This window comes from Salvelinus sp. IW2-2015, linkage group LG34, assembly GCF_002910315.2.
Source record: "Salvelinus sp. IW2-2015 linkage group LG34, ASM291031v2, whole genome shotgun sequence".
NCBI classification, from domain to species: domain Eukaryota; kingdom Metazoa; phylum Chordata; class Actinopteri; order Salmoniformes; family Salmonidae; genus Salvelinus; species Salvelinus sp. IW2-2015.
Genome location: NC_036873.1, coordinates 3,154,670 through 3,181,689, shown reverse-complemented (window position 1 = coordinate 3,181,689; position 27,020 = coordinate 3,154,670). Strand labels below are relative to the sequence as shown.

General features: G+C 44.5%; 1 protein-coding gene across 1 annotated transcript; it reads right to left on the bottom strand.

The window, feature by feature from the left end:
• Positions 1-30: 30 nt before the first annotated feature.
• On the bottom strand, positions 31-23,547 carry LOC111958425 (uncharacterized). The gene is made up of 6 exons (XM_023979685.3): positions 22,977-23,547; positions 20,955-21,085; positions 20,591-20,755; positions 10,120-10,231; positions 8,283-8,380; positions 31-6,902 (listed from the first exon to the last, which is right to left on the bottom strand). Exons 1-6 carry the CDS (start codon positions 23,263-23,265, stop codon positions 5,961-5,963), a joined length of 1,737 nt encoding a protein of 578 aa, XP_023835453.3. The 5' UTR covers positions 23,266-23,547; the 3' UTR covers positions 31-5,960.
• Between the last annotated feature and the right edge of the window lie 3,473 nt (positions 23,548-27,020).

The following is a 27,020-nucleotide window of genomic DNA, read 5'->3' as shown; positions in this document are numbered from 1 at the left end:
ATAAATGAATGGCAAATAATGAATACCCTGTCGTTTTGAAGTAACTTTTATTGTAATTAAGAATAGAATATGTTTCTGAACACTGCTACATTAATATAAATGCTACCATGATTGTGGATAATTATGAATGAATCGTGAATAATAAGTAAGAAAGCTACAGAGGCACAAAGAGAAGTTGCTGTAGACCACCGAGTGCTAACAGTAAGTACCTGAATAAAATGTGTGAAATGCTCAATGGTGTATGTGATATTAACAGAGAGGTATATTTTCTGAGTGACCTAAATATTGACTGGTTTTCATCAAGCTGTCCACTCAAGAAAAATCTTCCAACTGTAACCAGTGCTTGCAATCTGGTTCAGGTAATCATTCAACCTACAGACAAACAGCACAGGAAATAAATCATTCACGTGTGTTGGTCACATCTTTACTAATGCTGCAGAAATCTGCCCTAAAGAAGTATCCACACCCATCGGATAAAGTGATCATAATATAGTGGCCATATCTACAGAAACCAAAGTTCCAAAGGCTGGGCCTAAAATTGTGTACGAAAGATCATACAAGAGGTTGTGTAGGGAGTCCTATTTTGAAGATGTAAATAATATTTGCTGGTCTGTTGTGTGTAATGAGGAGAAACATTTATGAAATTGCTTTTTCCAGTTACTAATAAACATGCACCCATTAAGAAACTGACTGTAAAAACGTCTAATTCCCCGTGGATTGATGAGAAAAAGAAAAAAAATGTATGGTTGAGAAGGACAAGGCAAAAGGAATGGCAAATAAGTCTGGCTGCACAGCCGATTGTCAAACGAACTGTAAATTGAGAAATCATGTATCTAATCTAAAGAAAAAGAAGAAACTGTACTATGAAACGAAGATAAATGATATAAAGGATGATAGTAAAAAGCTTTGGAGCACCTTAAATTACATTTTGGGCAAAAAGGCGAACTCGGCTCCATCCTTCATTGAATCAGACGGCTCATTCGTCACAAAACTCTCAGATATTGCCAACTACTACTACTTCACTACTTCATTGGCAATATTAACAAATGTAGGCATAACAACAACAAACTCTGAACCTTCATACCCATGCATAACTGACGAAATTATGAAAGACAAACATTGTAACTTTGAATTCCCTATTGTGAGTGTGGAAGAGGGGAAAAGGTAGTGTTATCTATCTATAATGACAAACAACTTAGCACTGACAACTTGGATAGAAAATTATTTAGGATGGTAGCGGACTACAGTATATTGCCACTCCTTTTTGCCATGTCTTCAATCTAAGCCTACAAGAAAGTGTGTGCCCTCACGCCTGGAGGGAAGCAAAAGTCATACCGTTACCCAAGAATAGCAAAACACCCTTTACTGGTTCAAACAGCCGACCAATCAGCCTACTACCGACCGTTAGTGAACTTCTGGAAGAAATTGTGTTTCACCAGATACAATGCTATGTTACAGTAAACAAATTGACATCTGACTTTCAGCAAGCTTATAGGGAAGGGCACGCAACATGTACGGCACTAACACAAATGACTGATGATTGGCTGAAAGAAATTGAAAAAATATTTTTTGTTAGAATTCAGAGCAGCTTTTGACTTTATTGATCATAGTGTGCTGGAGAAAAAATGTGTTATGGCTTTACATCCTATGCGATATCGTTGATTGAGAGTTACCTATCTAACAGAACACAGACAATGGAAGCCTCTCTAAACTTAAACCAGGTAGAGCTTGGCAAACCTCAAGGTAGCCGTCTTGGCCCCATACTTTTTTCTATTTTTACAAATGACCTACCACTAGCATTGAGTAAAGCCTGTGTCTATGTATGCTGATGATTCAACATTATTATACATCACCTACCACAGCAAGTGAAATCCCTACTACACTTAACAAAGAGCTGCAGTCAGTTTTAGAATGGATGGCAAGCAATAAGCTGGTACTAAATACACTAAATGGCCAGTTTATTTGGTACAATACTCCGTTCGCAAAAATGGTTTGCTTCTACAGACAGTGAGTCACGTGGCCATGGCTTGCTATATAAAGCAGGCAGACAGGCATTGAGGTATTCAGTTACTGTTCGATTGAACGTTAGTATGGGCAAAATGAGTGACCTAAGCGACTTTGAGCGTGGTATGATCGTCGGTGCCAGGCGTGCCGCTTCCAGTATCTCAGAAACGGCCGGCCTCTTGGGCTTATAATGCATGAAAGTGTCTAGTGTTTACCGAGAATAGTGCGACAAACAAAAAACATCCAGTCAGCGGCAGTCCTGTGGGCGATAATAGCTCGTTGATGAGAGAGGTCGAAGGAGAATGGCAAGAATCGTGCAAGCTAACAGGTGGGCCACAAACAGGCAAATACCGGCGCAGAACGGCATCTCGGAATTCACAACTATTTGGTCCTTGTCACGGATGGGCTATTGCAGCAGAATCCCGGTTCTTGTTGCGTCATGCTGATGGCAGAGTCCGGATTTGGCGTTAAGCAGCATGGGTCCATGGCCCCATCCTGCCTGGTGTCAACAGTACAGGCTGGTATTATGGTGTGGGGAATGTTTTCCTGGTACACGTTAGGTCCCTGGATATGAATTGAGCAACGTTTGAACGCCACACGTGGTAGAATTCATGCCAGAAGAGAAGTAAAATCTGATTTTTAAAAAAGACGACAAAACACCTGTACTGTAACTGTTTTAACCCTGTTTGGACCCCAGGAAGAGTCATGGGGATCCTAATAAATACCCCCAAGACATGGTATCTTCTCAACATTACCAATAACAGGGGAGGTTAGCATTTTGGGGGGGGTATGATATTTATGCCTCTGTAACTTACTCACTCATCATTAATCACGATTCATTCATGATTATCCATAATCATGGTATTATCGACATTAATGTAGAAGATATTAATGTCACCCACAATATTCAGAATGGTTCGATTCGTCCCCCTCAATAATTTATTGATAAACAATCAGTCATTCGGACGCACTGTGCCGGCTCCGTGCTGTCTATTTGTACCCCTCCCCCACTAATTTCAGTGTGCTGCTCAGCAGCCTCAGCCAGCACTTGCCTCGCAGTCAGGTCGGCCTCATTCCATTTCAGATTCACATGTGAGGTAGGGCACTGATGTTGGGCGATTAGGTCTGGCTCGCAGTCAGCGGTCCAATTCATCCCAAAGGTGTATGATGGGGTTGAGGTCAGGGCTCTGTGCAGGCCAGCCAAGTTCTTCCACACCGATCTTGACAAACCATTTCTGTATGGACCTCGCTTTGTGCACGGGGGCATTGTCATGATGAAACAGGAAAGGGCCTTCACCAAACTGTTGCCACAAAGTTGGAAGCATAGAATCTTCTAGAATGGGCTCCTGAGTGGCGCAGAGGTCTAAGCCACTGCATTTCAGTGCAAGAGGTGTCACTACAGTCCCTGGTTCGAATCCAGGCTGTGTCACATCCGGCTGTGATTGGCAGTCCCATAGGGCGGCGCACAATTGGCCCAACATCGTCCGGGTTTGACCAGGGTAGACCGTCATTGTAAATAAGAATTTGGTCTTAACTGACTTGCCTAGTTAAATAAAGGTGCATTTTTATTTTTATTTGAATGTCATTGTTTGCTGGGCCTAGCCAGAACCATGAAAAACAGCCCCAGACCATTATTCCTCCTCCACAAAACTTTACATTTGGCATTATGTATTCGGGCAGGTAGCATTCTCCTGGCATCCGCCAAACCCAGATTAGTCCGTCGGACTGCCAGATGGTGAAGCAATTGACTGCCAGATCACTCCAGAGAACGCAATTCCACTGCTCCAGAGTCTAAAGGCAGCGAGCTTTACGCCACTCCAGCCGACGCTTGGCATTGCGCAAGGTGATCTTAGGCTTGCGTGCGGCTGTTCGGCCATGGAAACACATTTCATGAAGCTCCCGAAGAACAGTTCTTGTGCTGACGTTGATTCCAAAGGCAGTTTTGAACTCGGGAAGCAAGTGTTACAACCAAGGACAGGCAATTTTTACGCACTTCAGCACTCGTCGGTCCCGGTCTGTGAGCCTGTGTGGCCTACCACTTCGCATCTGAGCTGTTCTTGCTCCTAGAGGTTTCCACTTCACAATAACAGCACTTACAGTTGACCGGGGCAGCTCTAGCAGGGCAGAAAATTTGATGAAAGTTGACATCCTATGATGTTGTCACGTTGAAAGTCATTGAGCTCAATGGTTGTCTATAGAGATTGCATGGCTGTGTGCTCGATTTTATACACCTGTCAGCAACGGGTGTGGCTGAAATACCGAATTGTCCGTAGAGCTCCTAGACAGGATTGTGTCGAGGCACAGATCTGGGGAAGGGTACCATAACATTTCTGCAGCATTGAAGGTCCCCAAAGAACACAGTGGCTACTATGATTCTTAAATGGAAGAAGTATGGAATCACCAAGACTCTCCCTAGAGCTGGCCGTCTCGGCCAAACTGAGCAATCGGGGGAGAAGGGCCTTKGTCAGGGAGGTGACAAAGAACCCGATGGTTACTCTGATAGAACTCCAACTTTCCTCTGTGGAGATGGGAGAACCTTCCAGAAGGACAATCATCTCTGCAGCACTCCACCAATCAGACCTTTATGGTAGAGTGACCAGACGTAAGCGACTCCTCAGTAAAAGACACATGACAGCCCGCTTGAAGTTTGCCAACAGGCACCTAAAGAACTCTGACCATTTCATCCTTGATGAAAACCTGTTCCAGAGCGCTCAGGACCTCAGACTGGGGCCAAGGTTCACCTTCCAACCAGACAAGGACCCTAAGCACACAGCCAAGACAAGTCAGGAGTGGCTTCGGGACAAGTCTCTGAATGTCCTTGAGTGGACCAGCTAGAGCCCGGACTTGAACCCGATCGAACATCTGGAAAGACCAGAAAATAGCTGTGCAGCGACGCTCGCCATCCACCTGACAGAGCTTGAGAGGATCTGCAGAGAAAAATGGGAGAAACTCCCCAAATACAGGTGTGCCAAGCTTGTAGCGTCATATCCGAGGTTGTAAATTAGAAAACATTTCAAAAAACTTTTGGGGGTTTTGTCATTATGGGGTATTGTGTGTAGATTGATGGGATTTTTCTTAATACAAGGCTGTGACGTAACAAAATGTGGAAAAAGTCAAGGCGTCTGAATACTTTATGAATACACGATTTGCAGATTTCCCTTAGGGAACGCCTACTCTGTGAAGTGTGCGTGTGCAATAACTCAATTCGCCCTTAAACTCCTTCGAAAGAAAGCTATTTTTTTGGGGGGGGGTGAAAGGGTAAAGTCTGCCAAACTTAATCCACTCTGTTCATAACAGATTATAGTTTTGAAAGCAGAAAACTGTATTGAGATCAAATGTTTAATTGATGAGAAAATGAACAGAATATCGGCCAAAATCCATCTCGCTCCATTTTCTCTCACTGCCAACCACTGGGCTTCCTCTCATCACCATATTTGGTCGTGAGTGGTAACGCCAAACGGATGCTTCACATTTATACATCCGGTGAAATATCTGGCTCATTGTTGTGACAATATGTTCGAAGGAAGCCAAGGAAACGAAGTCAAATTTTTAAGCAAATAAAAAGACAACATAATTTCTCATTAACCGATTTGATCATCTATTTGTAGTACATAAAGGAACAGATACCTCCTGATTATGCCAAATAATTTTGGGGGGTAGGTGGTGTTATAAAGGTGTTATATAAAAGAGGGACATTATATTTGTTATGAATAGAACATAGGCAAAACCAAATTCAAAGGATGAATATAGTGTTAGACTTAAATGACAGTGTTATGGCTATGCCAGCACACCAAACAACAAGTTTGTATCACGTGAGAAAGACAGCATGCCCAGATGCTGAGGGACTTAGTAATCCAAAAAACCCTCTTACCCCAAGACACTTCACATGATAACTATAATATGTCAGATAAAGAATGGTTCCCAGATATCCCCTGTGTACATCTGAAGACACACTGCTACAATTTCTCCCCATTGTGGACACTCCTATGTCTGATAAGGATACTCAGGAAGGAGAAGCTCTTGTAACATAGTTTGCACTTGAAGGGCCTCTCATTGGTGTGAATGGTCTGGTGCTGCTTCACATATTTTGCTTTAGCAAAATTCTTCCCACATGTGGGGCAGGCATACGGCTTTTCTGCATCAGTCCTAACGCTCGGCCTCCCATGTTGTGACCCAATGACACCAGATGAGGCAGAAGCAGGAGCCACCCTCAGATGGTTAGTCTTTGAGCTCCCCCCCTGACCTCTAGCCATTGTTTGGGTGTTGTTGGGATTATGTGATGTGTTATAGGCTAGATACCTCTCGTGTTGAACACCCATCCTGACCCTGTCTGTATTTGTAGGGTAACCATGAGGTAACTGAGGAAGGCTAGACCCAGGTCCAGGCTCAGGCTTTCTATGAACCCAGTCACAAGGCATTAGATGAGAACCTGAAGGAGAAGACAGACTTGCTGATAGACTACCACCAGGGGGGTCTCCCACCACTCTCTGTGAAGGCTGAAGCCCAGGGTGACCTGCTCTGTTCATCATGGATACTGTGGTGTTTGTATCATAGGAACAGGAGGGTCTATCTCTATCAGCCCCAGGCCCTGCTTCATCCCTGCACTGAGACTGTGAAGAGAAGGGTCTGTGCTGCAGACTGGATCCCTGACTGGAGCCTCTGTCTATCTGATGACCACCAGGACTGAGGTTGTTCAGTCCACCTGACCACTGGTTGTTTTCTATGTGGTGGAGTCTCTGTACTTCGCGGTTGTGTCCTGGTTCCGACTCGGGAAGGAAGAGCGAAGGCTCCTGATCCAGGGTCCTGATCCGGGGCCAGGGTTTATGGCCAGCCACCTCAGAGGTCCACTCTCTCCCACCAGTAACACTGGATATCAACAGGTCTTCATGGGCTGCAGACTGAAAACAAAGATTGTACAGAAAAGCATAAAGGTTTATATAAGACTCTTTTAACCACAGTCAAGCCCATGTCTAAAACTGTGATTCAAGTACCTAACAATATGGATTTTTTATTTTTTATTTTAAATGTCCATATGTGTTGAAACTTAATCCCTGCAATGATACAAAAATAACCAAGTCAGTCAGCACTGTATTTGATTTCAACAAAATGGTCATACACTACTTTTATTGCACAAAATGWTACATGTGAAAAGTAGAATATTTTTTCTCACTATGGTAACACTTTCCCTTTTCTGTACATCTGCTACCCTCACTTTGATTAAAAACATTTTGGAATACTTTGGAAAAGGTTCAACATTACACACATCTTTACTACTTTATATCAAGTAATTAGGGCACTATTTCCTCATTATAAGACACCAGTATCAACCTAAAGGGACATAGTTGTCACTCTTCATCAGTGAAGTATTTTTACAGGCACCATCACACCAACCATCACCATATTATCTAATCTGCCTCATCGTACTCATTAYTTCCTCAGTTCACCTCCACTACATCCTAAAGCAACAGAATGAACTACAAACTAACTAGTACTACACTACATATTACAATACTATTTCTGCTGGTGTAGCCTGCGGTAGCTCCTCTAAGAACCTCTTCCCGCAGTGCGTACAGGCGAATGGCCTCTCTCCCATTTGGACTTTCTGCTGGTGCGAGAACCTCTTCTCACACTTGTGGCAGCAGTATGGTTTCTCCCTTGTGTTTACCCTGGTGCCTCTTCAGGTTGAACGAGTGGGAGAAACTGGTCCGGCACAGATGGTGTTCATCCTCTGGTGGAGCTCCACTTGTTTGGGTAAACTAAAGGCTTTTCAACAGAATGAACACAGGAAGAGCTTCTCTTTACTACTGGATCTGGTCATAGCGTTACTACTACTGTCATGTGTCAATGGGCTTGTGTAGTCATTTAATGTTGAGGCACTGGCTTTGTCTGAGGTCTGGTTTAACATTAGGAGAGTGTGAGGAGGATGAAGGCCAGGGAGTGTCTGTGTTGTCACAGGGTCCATGTTCCAGTTGATAGATCCTATAGAAGGCTGGCTGAAGGCAGCACCTGTTAAAGGGTTTAACCTGAGGCGCCGTCAGTCTCTCTGAATCACAACTATAGGAGCAGGATGGAGCATCGCTAGCCGAGTCTGTGACTGTTCTCATACTGACACTTCCCCGTCCCCGCAGACCAAATCTACGCCTCACCCTGGTCTCAGCCAGTCTGTTGTCATGGAGACTAAGTGTGGATGCTGTTTTGTGTTCCCCTGTCTGTTTCTGGTTGTGGTTAACAGTGTTGTTCCCCAGCCCAGAGTTGAAGATGCTGTCCCATCCACTGACCTCCACTATATCGCCTCTGGTCCTGCCCTGATCAATTATGTTTTCCCCTGGGCTCTTGGCTGCACCGGTCTGGGTATCCAAGATGGCCACCCAGTCTCCTGCAGGAAGAGGTTAGAGAATAGAAACTCTACATATGGAGTTTTTTGTTGTCAATTACCTGGTCAAGTTCATCCATTATAATGTGTGTTTTTGTATGTGAACATAAGCTGCATTGATTTAATTTTATGAATGAAGAAAAAAAAGAATAGCCACTATTCCTATTGAAGATCTATTACTGTATGTAGGCTATATGTACACTCCCGTTCAAAAGTTGGGGGTCACTTAGAAATGTCCTTGTGGGGCCTCCCAGGTGGCGCAGTGGTCTAATGCCACCAGAGACTCTGAGTTCGAGCCCAGGCTCTGTCGCAGCCGGCCGCGACCGGGAGGCCCATGGGGCGGCGCACAATTGGCCTAGCGTCGTCCAGGTTAGGGAGGGTTTGGCCGGCGGGGATATCCTTGTCTCATCGCGCACTAGCGACTCCTGTGGCGGGCCGGGCGCAGTGCACGCTGACCAGGTCGCTAGGTGTACGGTGTTTCCTCCGACACATTGGTGCGGCTGGCTTCCGGGTTGGATGCGCGCTGTGTTAAGAAGCAGTGCGGCTTGGTTGGGTTGTGTTTCGGAGGACGCATGGCTCTCGACCTTCGCCTCTCCCGAGTTCGTACGGGAGTTGCAGCGATGAGACAAGACAGTAACTACTAACAATTGAATACCACGAAATTGGGGAGAAAAAGGGGGTAAAAATGTCCTTGTTTTTGAAAGATTTTTTTTTTTTTTTAATTGTCCATTAAAATAACATCAAATTGATCAGAAATACAGTGTAGACATTGTTAATGTTGTAAATTACTATTGTAGTTGGAAACGGCAGATAAAAAAATAAAAAGAATATCTACATAGTCGTACAGAGGCCCATTATCAGCAACCATCACTGTGTTCCAATGGCACGTTGTGTTAGAGTTCCTCTCTCCAGTGACTGTGTTCTTTTGCCCATCTTAATCTTTTCTTTTTATTGGATTGTCTGAGATATGGCATTTACTTTGCAACTCTGCCTAGAAGGCCAGCATCACGGAGTCGCCTCTTCACTGTTGACGTTGAGATTGGTGTTTTGCGGGTACTATTTAATGAAGCTGCCAGTTGAAGACTTGTGAGGCATCTGTTTCTCAAACTAGACACTAATGTACTTGTCCTCTTGCTCAGTTGTGCACCGGGGCCTCCCACTCCTCTTTCTATTCTGGTTAGAGCCAATTTGCACTGTTCTGTGGAGGGAGTAGTACACAGCGTTGTAGGAGATCTTCAGTTTCTTGGCAATTTCTCGCATGGAATAGCCTTCATTTCTCAGAACAAGAATAGACTGACGAGTTTCAGGAGAAAGTTCTTTGTTTCTAGCCATTTTGAGCCTGTAATCGAACCCACAAATGCTGATGCTCCAGATACTCAACTAGTCTAAAGAAGGCCAGTTGTATTGCTTCTTTAATCAGGACAACAGTTTTCAGCTGTGCTAACATAATTGCAGAAGGGTTTTCTAATGATAAATTAGCCTTTTAAAATTATAAACTTGGATTAGCTAACACAACGTGCCATTGAAACACAGGACTAATGGTTGCTGATAATGGGCCTCTTCGCTTATGTAGATAGTCAAATAAAAATCAGCCGTTTTCAGCTACAATAGTCATTTACAACATTAACAATGTCTACACTGTATTTCTGATCAATTTTATGTTATTTTAATGGACAAAAAAAAAAACAAGGACATTTCTAAGTGACCCCAAACTTTTGAACGGTAGTGTATTTCTCCCTTACCTTGCGCCCCCATCTTTAGTCCACTCAGCAGATCAATGCGCTCTGGTTCGTCCTCTATCGTCTCCTCTTTGACTATCAGCAGATCAGGCTTCCCATCCTCCATGTCTACTGACTGTAAGAGATACAGAGTGAGATGATTTTGGATCAAGAAATCTGATAGGAGCACCCTGCTTTGGAGCATCTTCTAATTGGGCAATGAGGGATTTCTATGAGTACTGTGCAAACATGTCAATTTATTTTATACTATGCAAACGTGTTAGTTGATTTGATTACTTGACACTCTTTAATGGTTTGATCATTTAAAAGCCATGGTTCCACAAAATTAATCAAGACCTCGGCCAATATCTACAAAGAGTCTCAGAGTAGGAGTGCTGATCTAATCGTTTAAGCTGATCTGATCTGATTCGTTTAATCACGGAATAGTAATTAACTAGGAAGTTGGGGCACCACGGGAAAATGTTGTTTATAGAGTTGCAATTTCCCGAATATAACTCTTCAGATATTTTATTATCTTATCGATTACAGTCGTATATTAATGTATTATTAGCTCAACAGTCTCATTCCTGAATGTCGCAAACCCTTGGATATCTGCACGAACCCTATCATCATAAATCATGAATCAGTGATATACAAAATGGCTTATTTATTTACTAACTAACTAACTAATCAATCACATAAACACACACACAGTAGATCATACATTGGTTACTAACATGACACAAAGAAAAGTACCTAGTGGGCTAAGCCAATATGATGGCTTGGTAGACAAAGGAAAGGGGTCGGGAAAGCTTAAGAGCGGGATATTCAGAGTTGATAACTACACTCATGGAAATGTTAATACTTTGAACATGAACAACCGCTCATTCGAAAAGAAATGGCAATTTACATATTTACGAGTGTATGCCTTTGTTGTCCCTCTCTGCGATCGCCAGCTTGTTATAATGGATACGTCAGAGTACCATTCGGTCATTCGACCAGTTGCATTTACCAGACTAAAGTACTTAAACAGCTGCAGCCTGAATAATTGTTCTTTAGTTTGTAGATTTCTTAGCCATTTCAACGTGGGAATGATCTCCATGTTCTCTGGTCCTGTCCTTTGGTAGAGTTGCCAACCATTTCAACTTATAGCGACAGCTTCCATGTTTTCTGGTCTAATGTAAATTTTGTCACGGGTGGTTTTATACAGGAGTAGAAAAGGGGGCGTTCCATGATGCCGTGTAGTGTCTGTGCTCACAGGAGCGTGGCCACTGACTGATCATAAGTTACTATGAAAAACAATTCTCATTTAGAAGACTAAGATCACATTGTTATCTTTCCAAAAGTATTCTCATGCTTAATCATTCATTTTATACAACATTCAGATGCAAACCCCATAATTGAGAAGTGTATACAAACAAAGAAACAGTAATCTGTGTCTCCTGATCTTCATGAGGTCACCAAATGAAACAAACTCGACATGACTGTTCCTTAAGTGTCCACGGACCACTCCAACTGCTTGGACAACAGAAATACTGTTCAATTATTCAACCTTTTGATGTCCAAGTGTCTCTGTGTTCCACAGTCACATTCCAAAACTCGATACTACAGAGTCCAAAAGCAGAGTATTTTACGACCAACATAAAGCGTTCCCCTCTACCTCTGCGGGAGAGAGAGGGCGTTGTAGAGAGGACCCACTGTACCCTGATCCTTCAGATCTTCACAGGAGAGTTATGACAGGTGTGACTAGCTCTGTTTTGTACTGACAAAAATGTGSTTATATGTAGAAAGCAAACAACAAAGTTTAAATTAAGTCTCTAAAATCAAATAGATCAATATATCCCCAAGCGAATGGGAAAGCGTGAGCGGTCAGTTATGTACAAATGCAAACCAATCAGTTGGTAAAGCGGTGCGGCGACACAAATCCAACAAAGCATTGCTTCCCCCAGAGCAAAAGACAAGGAGCAATTAGGAGATGCAAACGGGAGTAATGAACAGCTAAAGAATATCAAACAAAGCTAAAATGCTCTCAATGCACACCAAAACAAACTGCTACAATCTGTTGTTAAAAAAGTAGATTCGCTCGAAAAGAAAGTAGTCTATCGTGTCAGACATGCACGTGAAAGAACAAAAAAAAAATTAGCCTGCTGGAAATAAAGTTGCAAACTTTAGAAGATGAATTGGACCAGCAAGAAAGCAGAATGAGACGAAACATGAGAATATTGTCTGTATCAGAAGACGAGGAAAAAAGGACACCTTTCCAGCAACGTGGTCAAACTGATATCAGAGGAACTTGCCGTGGATATAGCACCAGAGGATCTGGAACGATGCCAAAGGATCGGGCGTGAAACAGATGAACGCTAAATATCCCTGCATGGTAATCTTCAAGCTGTGGAACTATCAGACCAAAGTCAACATTCTGAAAGCACAGGAGGGAAAGGAGATCAAAATCCACAGCCAGTCCATTCGATTCGTCTAGGACCTGTCTGCTAGGCTGAGGAGAAAACGCAAGGAATACATTCCGATCAGACAATCAGAATCAAATCTCAACTCTGCTTCCCGGCAGTGCTGTGGGTATGGAAGGGAACGCAAAGGATGGAACTCACAAGCGTCAATGAAGCCCTAATCAAGCTACAAGAAACCTTTCCAGTTGAAGAAGGAGCGCCCCCTGTTCTGAGAAGAGGATTAAGTAGGAAAAAACTATGTGCGCACTAGGCTACATACAGTGATGCCTATGATCAGCTTATGGTAAATTGAGATAATATTATTTCCCCCTCCCCAAATAAAATCTATAATCTACTTTCCCCAAGTAACTATTCTTCTCTAGGAAGTAACGATAGAAGTAGCTGTAACGGTTGCTCTCCTCCATCGGACCAAAACACAGCGGTTGATGAATACATGAAGATTTATTAAAACAAAGACGAAACACGAAGAACACTTGAATAGATTTTACAAAAATACAACGACGTAGACCGACCTGAACCTAAGAACTTACATAAACACGAAGACGAACGAACAGGTACAGACTAGCACAAACGAAACAGTCCCGTGTGGTGCGACATACACAGACACAGGAACAATCACCCGAAAAAAAACAGTGAGAACAGCCTACCTTAATATGGTTCTCATCAGAGGAAACGTCAAACACCTGCCCTAATTGAGAACATATCAGGCAACCAATTTAACCCCACATAGAAACACATAACATAGACTACCCACCCAGCTCACGTCTGACCACTAAACAAAGTTAAACAAAGGAAAATAAGGTCAGGAACGTGACAGTACCCCCCCCCCCCCCCAAGATGCGGACTCCGGCCGCAAAACTGAACCTCAAGGGGGGTCTGGGTGGGCATCTGTCCACGGTGGCGGCTCCGGCTCGGACGTGGTCCCCCCCACCATAGTCAATCCCGCTTCCGTAGCCTCCTCCAAATGGCCACCCTCCAAATTAACCCCACTGGATTAAGGGCAGCACCGGAATGAGGGGCAACACCGGAATGAGGGCAACACGGAATGAGGGCAGCTCCGGACTGAGGGGCAGCTCCGGACTGAGGGGCTGCTCCGGACTGAGGGGCTGCTCATGGCTGGCTGAGCGCTCTGGCTGCTCATGGCTGGCTGACGGCTCTGGCTGCTCATGGCTGGCTGACGGCTCTGGCTGCTCATGGTGCTGACGGCTCTGGCTGCTCATGGCTGCTGGCGGTCTGGCTGCTCATGGCTGGCTGCGGCTCTGACTGCTCATGGCTGGCTGGCGGCTCTGTCTGGCGCTCTGGTGCTCATGGTGGCTGGCGGCTCTGCTGCTCATGGCTGGCTGGCGGCTCTGGCTGCTCATGGCTGGCGGAAGGCTCTAGCGGCTCCTGTCTGGCGGAAGGCTCCAGCGGCTCCTGTCTGGCGACGGCTCTAGCGGCTCCTATCTGGCAGACGGCTCTGAAGGCTCAGGACAGACGGGCGGCTTTGAAGGCTCAGTACAGACGGGGGCTTTGAAGGCTCAGTACAGACGGGCGGCTTTGAAGGCTCAGTACAGACGGGCGGCTTTGAAGGCTCAGGACAGACGGGCAGTTCAGGCGGCGCTTGGCAGACGGATAGCTCAGACGGCGTTGGGCAGACGGGCAGTTTTGGCGCCGCTGGGCAGACGGCAGACTCTGGCCGGCTGAGGCGCACTGTAGGCCTGGTGGTGGTGCCGGAACTGGAGATACCGGGCTAAGGACACGCTCCTTCAGGCTAGTGCGGGGAGCAGCAACAGGACGCACAGGACTCTGGAGGCGCACAGGAGGCTTGGTGCGTGGTACCGGATTGGAGGTACTGGGCTGGAGACACGCACCACAGGGCTAGTGCGTGGAGGGGAACAGGGGTCTGGAGACGCTCAGGAGGCTTGGTGCGTGGTGCCGGAACTGGTGGTACCGGGCTGAAGACACGCACCATAGGCTTGTGCGTGGAGGAGGAACAGGGCTCTGGAGCGCACAGGAAGCCTGGTGCGTGGTGTAAGCACTGGTGGTACTGGGCTGGGCGGGGAGGTGGCGCCGGATATACCGGACATGCAGGCGTACTGGCTCCCTTGAGCACTGAGCCTGCCTAACCTTACCTGGTTGTATGCTCCCAGAGAATCCCAAGCGGGCTCCGGCACTCTCCTCTGGGTCGATCGCCCACCTGTCGATCTCCTCCCAGGTTGTATAGTCCAGATCCTTCACCTGCTTCCGTGCTGCCTCCTCATACCGCCGCCTSTCGGCTTTAGCTGCCTCCAGCTCTTCACGAGGGCGGCGATATTCTCCAGGTTGTGCCCATGGACCTTTACCGTCCAGTATTTCCTCCCATGTCCAGGAATCCTGCGATCGCTGCTGCTGCTTTCTGTTACGCCGCTTGGTCCTTGGTTGGTGGGTGATTATGTAACAGTTGCTCTCCTCCTCTTCGTCTGAAGAGGAGGAGTAGGGATCGGACCAAAACGCAGCGGTTGATGAATACATGAAGATTTATTAAAACAAAGACGAAACACGAAGAACACTTGAATAGATTACAAAATAACAAACGACGTAGACCGACCTGAACCTAAGAACTTACATAAACACGAAGAACGAACGAACAGGTACAGACTAGCACAAACGAAACAGTCCCGTGTGGTGCGACATACACAGACACAGGAACAATCACCCGAAAAACAAACAGTGAGAACAGCCTACCTTAATATGGTTCTCAATCAGAGGAAACGTCAAACACCTGCCCCTAATTGAGAACCATATCAGGCAACACATTTAACCCCACATAGAAACACATAACATAGACTACCCACCCAGCTCACGTCCTGACCAACTAAACAAAGTTAAACAAAGGAAAATAAGGTCAGGAACGTGACAGTAGCCGATGCCAATGGGCTACATGGACACTGAAAATATAATACAAAAGAGGAAATATAGCATGTATGTCAATAACTGTTTGGCCCAGCTTTTTTATAAGTGCATCTTATGATAGCTTCATAAAGCCTTCATATAGGCGTCATAACACTACATATTTGTGAAGCATCTCATCTATAACCGTATATCATGCTCTATAAAGATTCATAATGAGGCATAACTGTTTGACATATTTATACATCTTTTATAGAGCATGAAATACAATTAAAGATGACTGATTTTTGGCCCATTTATGCAGTGTTTATGAACCCTATATCAAGGCTTTATGAAGCCTTCAAATAAAGTGGAACCAACTGTTCTATGGACGTGTGTGTGTTTGGGCGTGAGTGTAGGTGTGTGTGGGTGTTCATATGAATGGGAGTGTGAAGGAAGGTGAATTAATACGTGTGGGGAGGGAGTGAATGGGTGTGTGGATGCATAGGGTATGTGTGAATGAAGGAGAATGGATGAGTAAGTCGATGTGTGTAAATGTATCTGAGAAGAAGGGAGGGTGGGAAAAGACGGGAGGTTGGGAGAAACTTGGCTTGGGTGGGTAAGGGTGTCCAAGGATGGGAGGTTGTGACAAGCTTGGCAAGGATGGGAGGGTGTGATGAGCTTGGCTTGGCTTGGGGGTAAAGGGGGGAGGAAAACTGGGATGGGGAGGTTTGAGGGATAAGCTTGGCTTGGAAAAGAGGAAGAAAGGATTAATCTATACTACAATGTAATTTTATTTATTTTTGTGACTTGCAAACCTGCTGTAAAATGAATAAGAGTTCTGGACAAATTAGGAGGTCAAGTCATTATTATTCCTTGTTTTCCATTATAGTTAAGTTCCAATGGTGGTTATTGGCGAGAGTGGAGGGATAGGGACGGGGGAGCTGGGAGGGCGTCAGACACTTCCCTGAAGTACAGTGAGCTCCAAACATATTGGGGACAATTTTTGTTGTTTTGGCTCTGTACTCCAACACTTTGGATTTGAAATTATACATTAACTATTTGTATTTATTATGGATCCCCATTAGTTCTTGCCAATGCAGCAGCTACTCTTCCTGGAGTCCAGCAACATTAAGGCAGTTATATGCAATGTAAATATTACATGACATTGCATTTCATAACACTTTACCCAATACATTTAGTGTGTTCCCTCAGGCCACTACTCCACGATCACATATTTACAATACAACATCCATGTATGTGTGTCTGTGTCTCTTCACAGTCCCCGCTGTTCCATAAGGTGTATTTTTATCTGTTTTCTAAATCTGATTATACTGCTTGCATCAGTTACCTGATGTGGAATAGAGTTCCATGTAGCCATGGCTCCATGTAGTACTGTGCGCCTCCCATAGTCTGTTCTGGACTTGGGGATTGTGAAGAGACCTCTGGTGGCGTGTCTTGTGGGGTATGCATGGGTCTCCGAGCTGTGTGCTAGTAGTTTAAACAGACAGCTCGATGCATTCACCATGTCAACACTTCTTACAAAAACAAGTAGTGATGAAGTCAATCTCTCCTCCACTTTGAGCCATGAGAAATTGACATGCATATTATTAATGTTAGCTCTCCGTTCACATTTAAGGGCCAGCCGTGCTGCCCTGTTCTGAGCCAATTGTAATTTTCCGAGGACTCCCTTTGTGGCACCTGACCACACGGCTAAGGTTAAAGTGAAGACTGTTAGATTTTATTTAAGGTTATTGTCATCCATATCGGGTGAACCGTTTAGAAATTAGAGCACCTTTTGTACATAGTCCCCTCACTTATGTGTATTAAAGTATTCAAAAGTTTAGTATTTGGTTCCATATTCCTAGCGCGCAATGATTACATCAAGCGTGTGACTCCACAAACTTGTTGGATGCATTACTGTTTATTTTGGTTGTGTTTCAGAGAATTTTGTGCCCAATAGAAATTAATGGTAAATAATGTATTGTGTCATTTGAGTCACCTTTATTGTAAATAAGAATAGAATATGTTACTAAACTCTTCTACATTAATGTGGGTGCTACCATCATTACGGATAACCCTGAATGAATCATGAATAATGATGAGTGAGAAAGATACACTTACAAATATCATACACCCCCCCCCCCAAAATGCTCACCTCCCCCGTTATTGTAATGGTGAGAGGTTAGCATGTCTTGGAGGTATGATATTTCTACATCTGTAACTTTCTTACTCATCATTATTCACGATTCATTCAGGACTAAGGGTGCGTTAGTAAATTCACTCTGGCTATCTACTCCGATTTCGGAGCACTCTCCTCCGAGTGTGCAAAAGCGCAGAATAACTGACAAATGTACAAACGCTCAACACCTCTTGAATATGGCCGGTGTCAGTAAACCTCAGCGAAAAAGCGTAATTAAATTGTTGCCAGGAGCACAGTTACAGTCACCAATGCTCTGGATAACATGAAAACAGCCTAACCAGCTCTGCTATGGAGAGTAAAATGGTCAGAGTGAGGTGTTCTCTCATTTTCGGGCTCCCAAGTGGCGCAACGGTCTAAGGGACTGCATCTCAGTGCTAGAGGAATCACTACAGATCCTGGTTTGATCCCGGGCTGTATCACAACCGGCCATGATTTGGAGTCCCATAGGTCAGCACACAATTGGCCCAGCGTCGTCTGGGTTAGGGGAAGGTTTGGCCGGGGTAGGCCGTCATTGTAAAATAAGAATTTGTTCTTAACTGACTTGCCTAGTTAAATGAAGGTTAGCTTAGGTGCTTGACTGCCGTTGTGAGGTCAGAAACTTGGATCAACCCTACTCCTCCGCCAGAGCGTCCAGTATGCGCTCTGAACGCTCCGCGAGCAAAACACTCTTGAATTTACAACAAACGAACAATCCGACAATTTACAAATGCCCAGAGGGCACTCTGGCACTCCAGATTGAATTTACAAAAACACCGTAAGAAAGTTAGATGCACAAATAGCAGTGTGTTTGTGTGCAATGCTTAAGAGGCAGCTCTGCATTTTCAAGCTGTTGGCTACATCCCTTTTCAACACACTAACACAATACACGTCAATCTACATATAAAAGGGGGGGGCTCATTTGAGATTTGAAGCCTTGTCACAATCTGCGTCAATTACGCAGACTAGGCAATTTACACAGAGAGCAATTTGATCAGTCAGTCAAATACACGTGACAGTTGCTTTGATGATCAGAATGTGCAGAGTTGGACTGCGGTATGTTAAGGACACTTCCATGAACAAGTGTTGGAACACGTCCACCTACGTCGACAATTTTAATTGGCTGATGCAGAACTTGTTCCAGGATATAATCTGATGAGACTAGCTACAATTTAGAGTTTGGTCAACTGCAAGTAAATCAAACATTTTAATTGGCTGATACGCATTTTGAGCCGCAGAAAATATTTACATTTAAATTGCTTATGTTCCCCACTACGTTAGAGTTCTATACTGTAGTTACAGAATGACTTAATAAAATGTAAAAAAAACATCATAGGACAGAAATATTATGTGGGTAAAAATAAGTCAGCTATGATAAGTTAAAAGTCATCAGACAAACCTGACTAAACTATGTTGACGTGTACAGTAGGTGTTTGGGTATATTTAGTAAGTGTATATTGGTTATAATATCGTGTGTATGCAGAATAGGGTGAGATCAGATGTGATGTATACTAAGAGTCCAAATGAAAGTCTTAGAATGAAAAGTTCCATTTTGTGTTTATTGAACATAAACAAGTTTTAAATACATCATATGAAAACCACACATACACATCTCAACTAATAATCTGAATGAACTTGCTAAATTGCATTAATTTTCTCATGAAATGTGTCTTGGGGAAAAAATTAAGTAGTTGAATGGAAGTAATGAAATAGGCATTTGTGAACATCATATAGCCTACACAGTACAATCAACATGTATCAGACTTTGTAGGCTTATATATGCCTTATATATCACAATGTCTGGATGCAATATTCTACCCAGGAATATTCTACACTGATATCCGTTCCTCTTGTTATTCCAAACACATCTATGGATCTATTCTGCTGACAACAATGAAAATTAATCTTTGTCTATAATGCAGGGTTTGATCTAAACATCAGAAGCTATTGAGTGGAAGGGTTACTTTCTATGTTATAGAGTGGAATGTTTTTTCTGCTGGTGTATCCTGAGGTAGCTCCTCTCTGAGAACCTCTTCCCACAATGCGTACAGGAGAACGGCCTCTCTCCCGTGTGGACCTTCAGGTGCATCTTCAGATGGTCCTGGCGGGAGAACCTCTTCTCACACTGGGGGCAGCTGTAGGGTTTCTCACCTGTGTGGACCCTCTGGTGCCTCTTCAGGTCACGTGCCTGGGCGAAGCGCATATGACACTGGGTACAGCTGAAGGGTTTCACCCCTGTGTGGACCCTCTGGTGGATATCCACTTTCTGGGGGCTGCTGAAGCCTTTGTTACAGAACATGCAGAGGAACCGTTTTTCTTTACTATTGCCTGATGTGGCTCCACCTCCCCGAGCCTGGGCTCTAGTCCTGTCGTTTGAGTTCAATACCTGATCAAAAAGGACATGGCTTGGTGAATCGGAAGGCCCCATCGACGTGGACACTGGGTCGCGATCCCTGAACTTGTGTATAGGAGAGTGGGTCACGACGGTTGGATTTGTCTCTAAGCTTTCCCTGTAATCTAAGAAATCTCTGCCCTGTGAGTGTCCATCTCCTAGGTGACTATCTGCATTCCATGTGGGAGAAGCGTCACCCTCCACTTTCACAGTCACCTCATCTATGATTATAACCTCCCTTTTCTTATCTAGGCACCCTTCAGAGTATACACTATTACTGTAATGGTTCCAGTCCCCTCTAGACAGATCAGTCTGTGTCTCTAAACCCAAGGATATGTTGCCAGGGTCCATCTCTGTAGAGTAAGAACAAGACGGATCATCACCACTAGTGTCTAACGCATCACCATCTCCACGGGAATTAACCGTTCTTTGGCTCTGGAGAAATACGGGCAAGTACTCTGAACCGGGAGCAGGAGGACAGCCCAGTGTCCCCAACTCCAGTCTCTCTGGGTCTGATTTGTGGTCAGATCCTGTGTGTAAGAGCCTTTTTGTTACAGTTAAAGTATTGGAGTCTGTCTCTGACTTGAGGACGGCGTTCGGCGTTCCACTGACCTCAGTGATGCTGCTACGGGTCCTGGGCTGTGCTGGGGCGGTGGTGAGGTCCTCCATGGCTACAGAGGGCATTCCAGTCTGGATGTCTGTGCTGTGCCGTGGGTCTTCCTCTCCTTCAGACCTCTCCATCTTGACCCCAGGACCTGCAGTCTCTGCATCTGCAGACTGACACAAAAAGAGAGGAGGTTATTACCTGTAAATTAGCAGAATTGGATAACAATGTCGTAGGGAAGTCTCAAAAGCTCCCCTATGGCAGATGTACATGTAAGCAAGTGAATAGCTGAGGGGAGCCTTTCTGAAATAAACGGGCCACATTTGATTAACAAAGTAACTGTAATTTTTTATGTAATACTATTACACTAACCTCTATCATGATAACGTGCTGGGTTGAGGTTCCACTCCCCTCATCAACATTGATTGGTTGGTCATCTCTCCATGAATTGTGCTTCATTTGCTTCACAAAGCTCCTGTGGCCTTCAGTGAGACTTCCTTCACCTGTGAAAGTGATTGGKGGGGGGGGGGGGGGGGGGGGGGAATAGGTTATGTTGGCTACTGTATAGACCCTTTTCTGTGTTTACAAACAATTCTGCATGAGAGTGAAGAGTGCAATTTGGTTGCAGAACACGGCGGAGTTCTCATTTTAAGGCTTGTATGAAAGTCCTGCTTCATATAACAGTGTAAGCGTATGACAAAAATCAATGGCTCTGGTTATAATAGCCTCTTTTAGAATCCGAGGGTGAAATACTTCCCCACTCGTCTCTAACATGTAGGCTCAGCATTACTGAACAGTCCCACAAGTCAGAATGTTGAACAAACCTCATTTCGACTTATTTTACTTGTTGTCCGCTGATTTTGTCCCTATGTCGGAGGTAATCTGGTACAAAATAGCCACAGAATATCCACAGGGAACTGTTATCAAACCCCGACCTACTGATGCAATTCGCACTTGACAAATACTTGCACAATATGGCCGAGCATAACCGAACGGCAAACACTTCCAGCTGATTGCGAGGAAATGTGCTTTGGTCAACATAAGTGTCAAGAGATTGAAAATACAAGCGACAGAACCTACCWGCGCCGCAAAAAGTAGGGTAATCAATCCTTTCCTGTGGATACACTATCTCCTACTGCCAAAAGGACCAACAGCATGAACAACCGGTAAAGTTTAAATATAATTTTAATAAACATTCTGGCTTGTAGAGACTACTGCATCTTTTCATGGTTACATTAAGACACCATGGAGCCGGCACGAGATACGGGTCCGTACAACAGTGCAGTACTCCAGATCTGACCTTTATCCACACTGCTCCATCGAGAAGATTGAAATACTGTTCGTTTTCCCAGAAAACTGCCATTTTCGTCCTCATGCTAGCTAGCAGTAGCCACAGCAGCCATAATGGAATTGCATGTCACGTTGGCTGTGATACACTACATGGCCAAAACTGCTCGTCGAACATCTCATTCCAAAATCATTGCCATTAATATGGAGTTGGTCCCCCTTTGCTGCTCCACTCTTCTGGGAAGGCTTCCACTAGATGTTCGAACATTGCTGCGGGGACTTTCTTCCATTCAATTTCAGCCAGAAGAGCATTAGTGAGGTCGGGCACTGATGTTGGGCGAGTAGGCCTGGCTTGCAGTCGGCGTTCCAATTCATTCCAAAGGTGTTCGATGGGGTTGAGGTCAGGGCTTTGTGCAGACCAAGCAAGTTATTCCATAACGATCTTGACAAACCATTTCTGTATGGACCTCGCTTTGTGCACAGTGGCATTGCCCTGTTGAAACAGGAAAGGGCCTTCCCCAAACTGTTGCCTCAAAATCGGAAGAACAGAATCGTCTAAAATGTMATTGTATGCTGTAGCATTAAGATTTCCCTTCACAGGAACTAAGGGGCCTAGCCCAAACCATGAAAAACAGCCCCAGACCATTATTCGTCCTCCACCAAACTTTACAGTTGGCACTCTGCACTCGGGGAGGTAACATTCTCCTGRCATCCGCCAAACCAATATTTGTCCGTCGGACTGCCAGATGGTGAAGCTTGATTCATCCCTCCAGAGAACATGCTTCCACTGCTCCAGAGTCCAATGTCGGCAAGCTTTACACCACTCCAGCCGATGCTTGGCATTGCGCATGGTGATCTTAGGCTTGTATGCGGCTGGAAACCCATTAAAGGTCAAATTTGGAGTACAGTGGCATATCCTATCCCTGCATTGAGGTACGTTTTCCGACCCATATCTAGCTATAGATGGCTAGTAATCAGGGAATTTGAAATATTGCATACCATCCAAAAACTGACCAAAACCCAATTCTGGGTAACATCTGAACACATGTGCAGGGATGAAAGGTGCAATTAACTTTATGAACGGCGACAGCCTTCTGCAAAATATACCTCTTGCCATTCCTCTGTGTCGGTCGAGGAACTTGACACTACTGCTATGACTGGCGAGGGCGCGCTCTCGCATTGTCCCCTCTGCGCGCTCCCGTGCCACCTTCAGTTCCAGTAGCTGTAGTTTCCTCCGCAATGTCCTGTTTTCTTTCTGGCTTTGAGTTATTTCCAAACGAAACACTGCATAGTCGTCGTCTACGAGTTTACAGATCTCTGCCACRGCTGCATTCGCTAGCACCTCCATAATGGAGGCTATTTGAGTGTGAAAAACCATATCGTTACAGTTAGCCATTGTTAGCTAACGTGATCAGCTACTATACCTAGTTAGCGTTACCTAAATAATATCTATTAACCAAGTCCTGGTATCAACGCGAATTAAAAACGACATTATACAGTTAAAGGACTGATATTGAGTTCCATGATGATAATAAACGTCTAAATAACAATGCTAACGTGGAAATAGTTTTTGATCACTTCCGTTTACACTAAAGAGAAAAGATCTTATTGGTAGGCGTCATATCTCAAATGGTGTGGTTAAATGAAAAAGGTATGCGCGCTGTTCTTTGAAATACGGTACTGCTTATAGAGTGTCATTGCGATCTGTGGAGTTGCTGTTTTCTCGTGCTCATTAACTCGTGACATTCCTAGATTACTCATTATATGAATAACGTCGGATTAAATCAACAAATACGATAGTCTGTTGAAAAAACGTTAAGGTTACAAGTAGTTGTGTTGTGCAATTTTTTTTAGGTGAGGGATCGCCCCCAAAAATATGCCAATGACGTAATAATTTCCTCAATCAACGTTTGTACGGACAGTTTATAGAATATGCATAAACTGCATCCTCCAATTGGAACGTCTGCCCATGCCCACACTATGGGTGCGTTTGTAAATTCACTCTGGCTATCTACTCCGATTTCAGAGCACTCGTCTGAGTGTGTCAGAGCGCAGAATAACTGATGAATTTACGAACGCTCAACACCCGTTGAATATGGCGGATGTCAGTAAACGTAGGCAAAAAAAGGCGTAATTAAATTGTTGCCAGCAACAGATTTAGTCACCAACGCTCTGGATAAAGGGAAAACAGCCTAACCATCTCTGCTAGGGCAAGTAAAATGGTCAGAGTGAGGTGTTCTCTCATTTGTGTCTGGAAGTAGCTAGCAAGGTAGGCAACGTTAGCCGGTTAGCKTGGGTGCATTACTGCCGTTGTGAGGTCAGAATGCTCGGATCAACTCTACTCCTCGGCCAGAGCGTCCAGTGTGAACGCTCCAGAGCGAAACCCTCTGAATTTATGAACACCTAGAGCACACTTTTGCATTCCAGATTGAATTTACGAACACACCCTATTGTCTCAAAAGTTTATATTTTTAAATCCCCAAGTTAGGAATACCTCATTTCAAAACAGGCCATCGCTGTCAATCATGTATGATAATTTGTGACCTTATACTGGTGAAACGTCCAAACTGCATCTCTATGACAACCATTTATTTGATCTCAATCAGTTTCATGGGAATATGCATTTATACTGAACAAAAATATAATCGCAAAAGTGTTGGTCCCATTTTTCATGGGCTGAAATAAAATATCCCAGAAATGTTCAATTTTTTCTCTCAAAAGTTGTTCACAAATGTGTTTACATCCCTGTTAGTGAGCATTCATCCTTTCCCAAGATAATTCATCCACCTAAGAGGTGTGGCATATCAAGAAGCTGATTAAACAGCATGATCACTACACAGGTGCACCTTGTGCTGGGGACAATAAAAGGCCACTCTAAAATGTGCAGTTCTGTCCACAACACAATGCCATAGATGTCTCAAGTTTTGAGGGAGCSTGCAATTGGCATGCTGACTGCAGGAACGTCCACCAGAGCTGTTGCCAGAGAATGTAATGTTAATTTCTCTACCATAAGCCACCTCCGTCGTTTTAGAGAATATGGCAGTACGTCTAACCGGCCTCACAACCGCAGACCACGTGTAACCACGCCAGCCCAGGACCTCCACATCCGGCTTCTTCACCTGTGGGATCATCTGAGACCAGCCACCCGGACAGCTGATGAAATTGAGGAGTATTTCTGTCTGTAATAATGGCCTTACTGAGGACCTCAGTGACTTTCAATGTGGCACCGTAAGTCAACCGTAAGTGCTGTTATTGTGAAGTGGAAAAATRTAGGAGCAACAACGGCTCAGCCGTGACTCTGGAGCAGTGGAAACGTGTTCTCTGGAGTGATGAATCACGCTTCACCATCTGGCAGTCCGACAGATGAATCTGAGTTTGGGGGATGCCAGGAGAACTCTACCTGCCCAAATGYATAGTGCTAACTGTAAAGTTCAGTGGAGGAGGAATAATGGTCTAGGGCTGTTTTTCRTGGTTCGGGCTAGGCCCCTTAGTTCCAGTGAAGGGAAATCTTAACACTACAGCATACAATAACATTCTAGACGATTCTGTGTTTCAAACTTTGTGGCAACAGTTTGGGGAAGGCCCTTTCCTGTTTCAGCATAACAATGCAACCGTGCACAATGCAAGGTCCATACAGAAATGGTTTGTCAAGATTGGTGTGGAAGAACTTGACTGGCCTGCACAGAGCCCTGACCTCAATCCCATCTGACACCTTTGGGATGAATTGGAACGCTGACTGCGAGTCAGGCCTAATCGGCCAACATCAGTGCCCGACTTCACTAATGCTATTGTATAGCAGCAAAGGGGTGACCATCTCCATATTAGATGATTTTGGAATGAGATGTTTGACTGGCAGGTGTCCACATACTTTTGGTCATGTAGTGTAGTTCGCCTAAGCGAAGCCCTTTCCACACGTTGGGCAGGCGTACTACTGCTTGTTGGCGTCCGTCCTAACGCTGGGTCTCCCACGTTGTGACCCAATGACACCAGAGGAGGTAGAAACAGGAGCCACCATCCTCAGTCAGGTGGTTAGTCTYTGAGCTCCCTCCTTGACCTCGAGCCATTGTTTGGGTGTTGTTGGGATTGTGTGCTGTGTTATAGGCTAGGTACCTCTTGTGTTTAACACCCTGGAACCCTGGAAACAGGATGGTCTATCCCTATTAGCCCCAGGCCCTGTCCCAGTCCTGCACYGACCCTCGTGGTTCGGTCCTGGTTCTGACTCGGCAAGGAAGAGTGACTGGTTCTGACCAAGGGTCAGGGTTTGTGACCAGCTGCTTCAGAGGTCCACTCTCTCCCACCAGCAACACCGGATATCCGCAGGTCCTCATGGACTGCAGACTGTAAACACAAATTGAACATAAAAGTATGAAGGCGTTATAGAAAGAAACTCTTTGCTGTACACACAGAAATGTGACATGTTATAAAATGTTAACCACAGTAAAGCCCATCTCTAACCCTTTCATTCAAATACCTAACAATATGTAGCCATTGGAGTTTATTGTTATATATTTTTTTCCATATGTGTTGATTCAAGAATTAGGTAAATCAAGTCAAATCAAATTGTATTTGTCACATGCGCCGAATACAACAATACAACAACCTTACAGTGAAATGCTAACTTACAAACCCTTAACCAACAATGCAGTTAAGAAAAATACCTAAAAAAATAAGAAATAAAAGTAATAAATAATTAAAGAGCAGCAGTAAAATAACAATAGCGAGGCTACAGTTGAAGTCGGAAGTTTACATACACCTTAGCCAAATACATTTAAACTCAGTTTTTCACAATTCATACACTAGCATTGCCTTTAAATTGTTTAACTTAGGTCAAACGTTTTGGGTAGCCTTCCACAAGCTTCCCACAATAAATTGGTCGAATTTTGGCCCATTCCTCCTGACAGTGTTGGTGTAACTGAGTCAGGTTTGTAGGCCTCCTTGCTCACACACGCTTTTTCAGGTCTGCCCACAAATTTTCTATTGAATTGAGGTCAGGGCTTTGTGATGGCCACTCCAATACCTTGACTTTGTTGTCCTTAAGCCATTTTGCCACAACTTTGGAAGTGTGCTTGGGGTCATTGTCCATTTGGAAGACCCATTTGCGACCAAGCTTTAACTTCCTGACTGATGTCTTGAGATGTTGCTTCAATATAT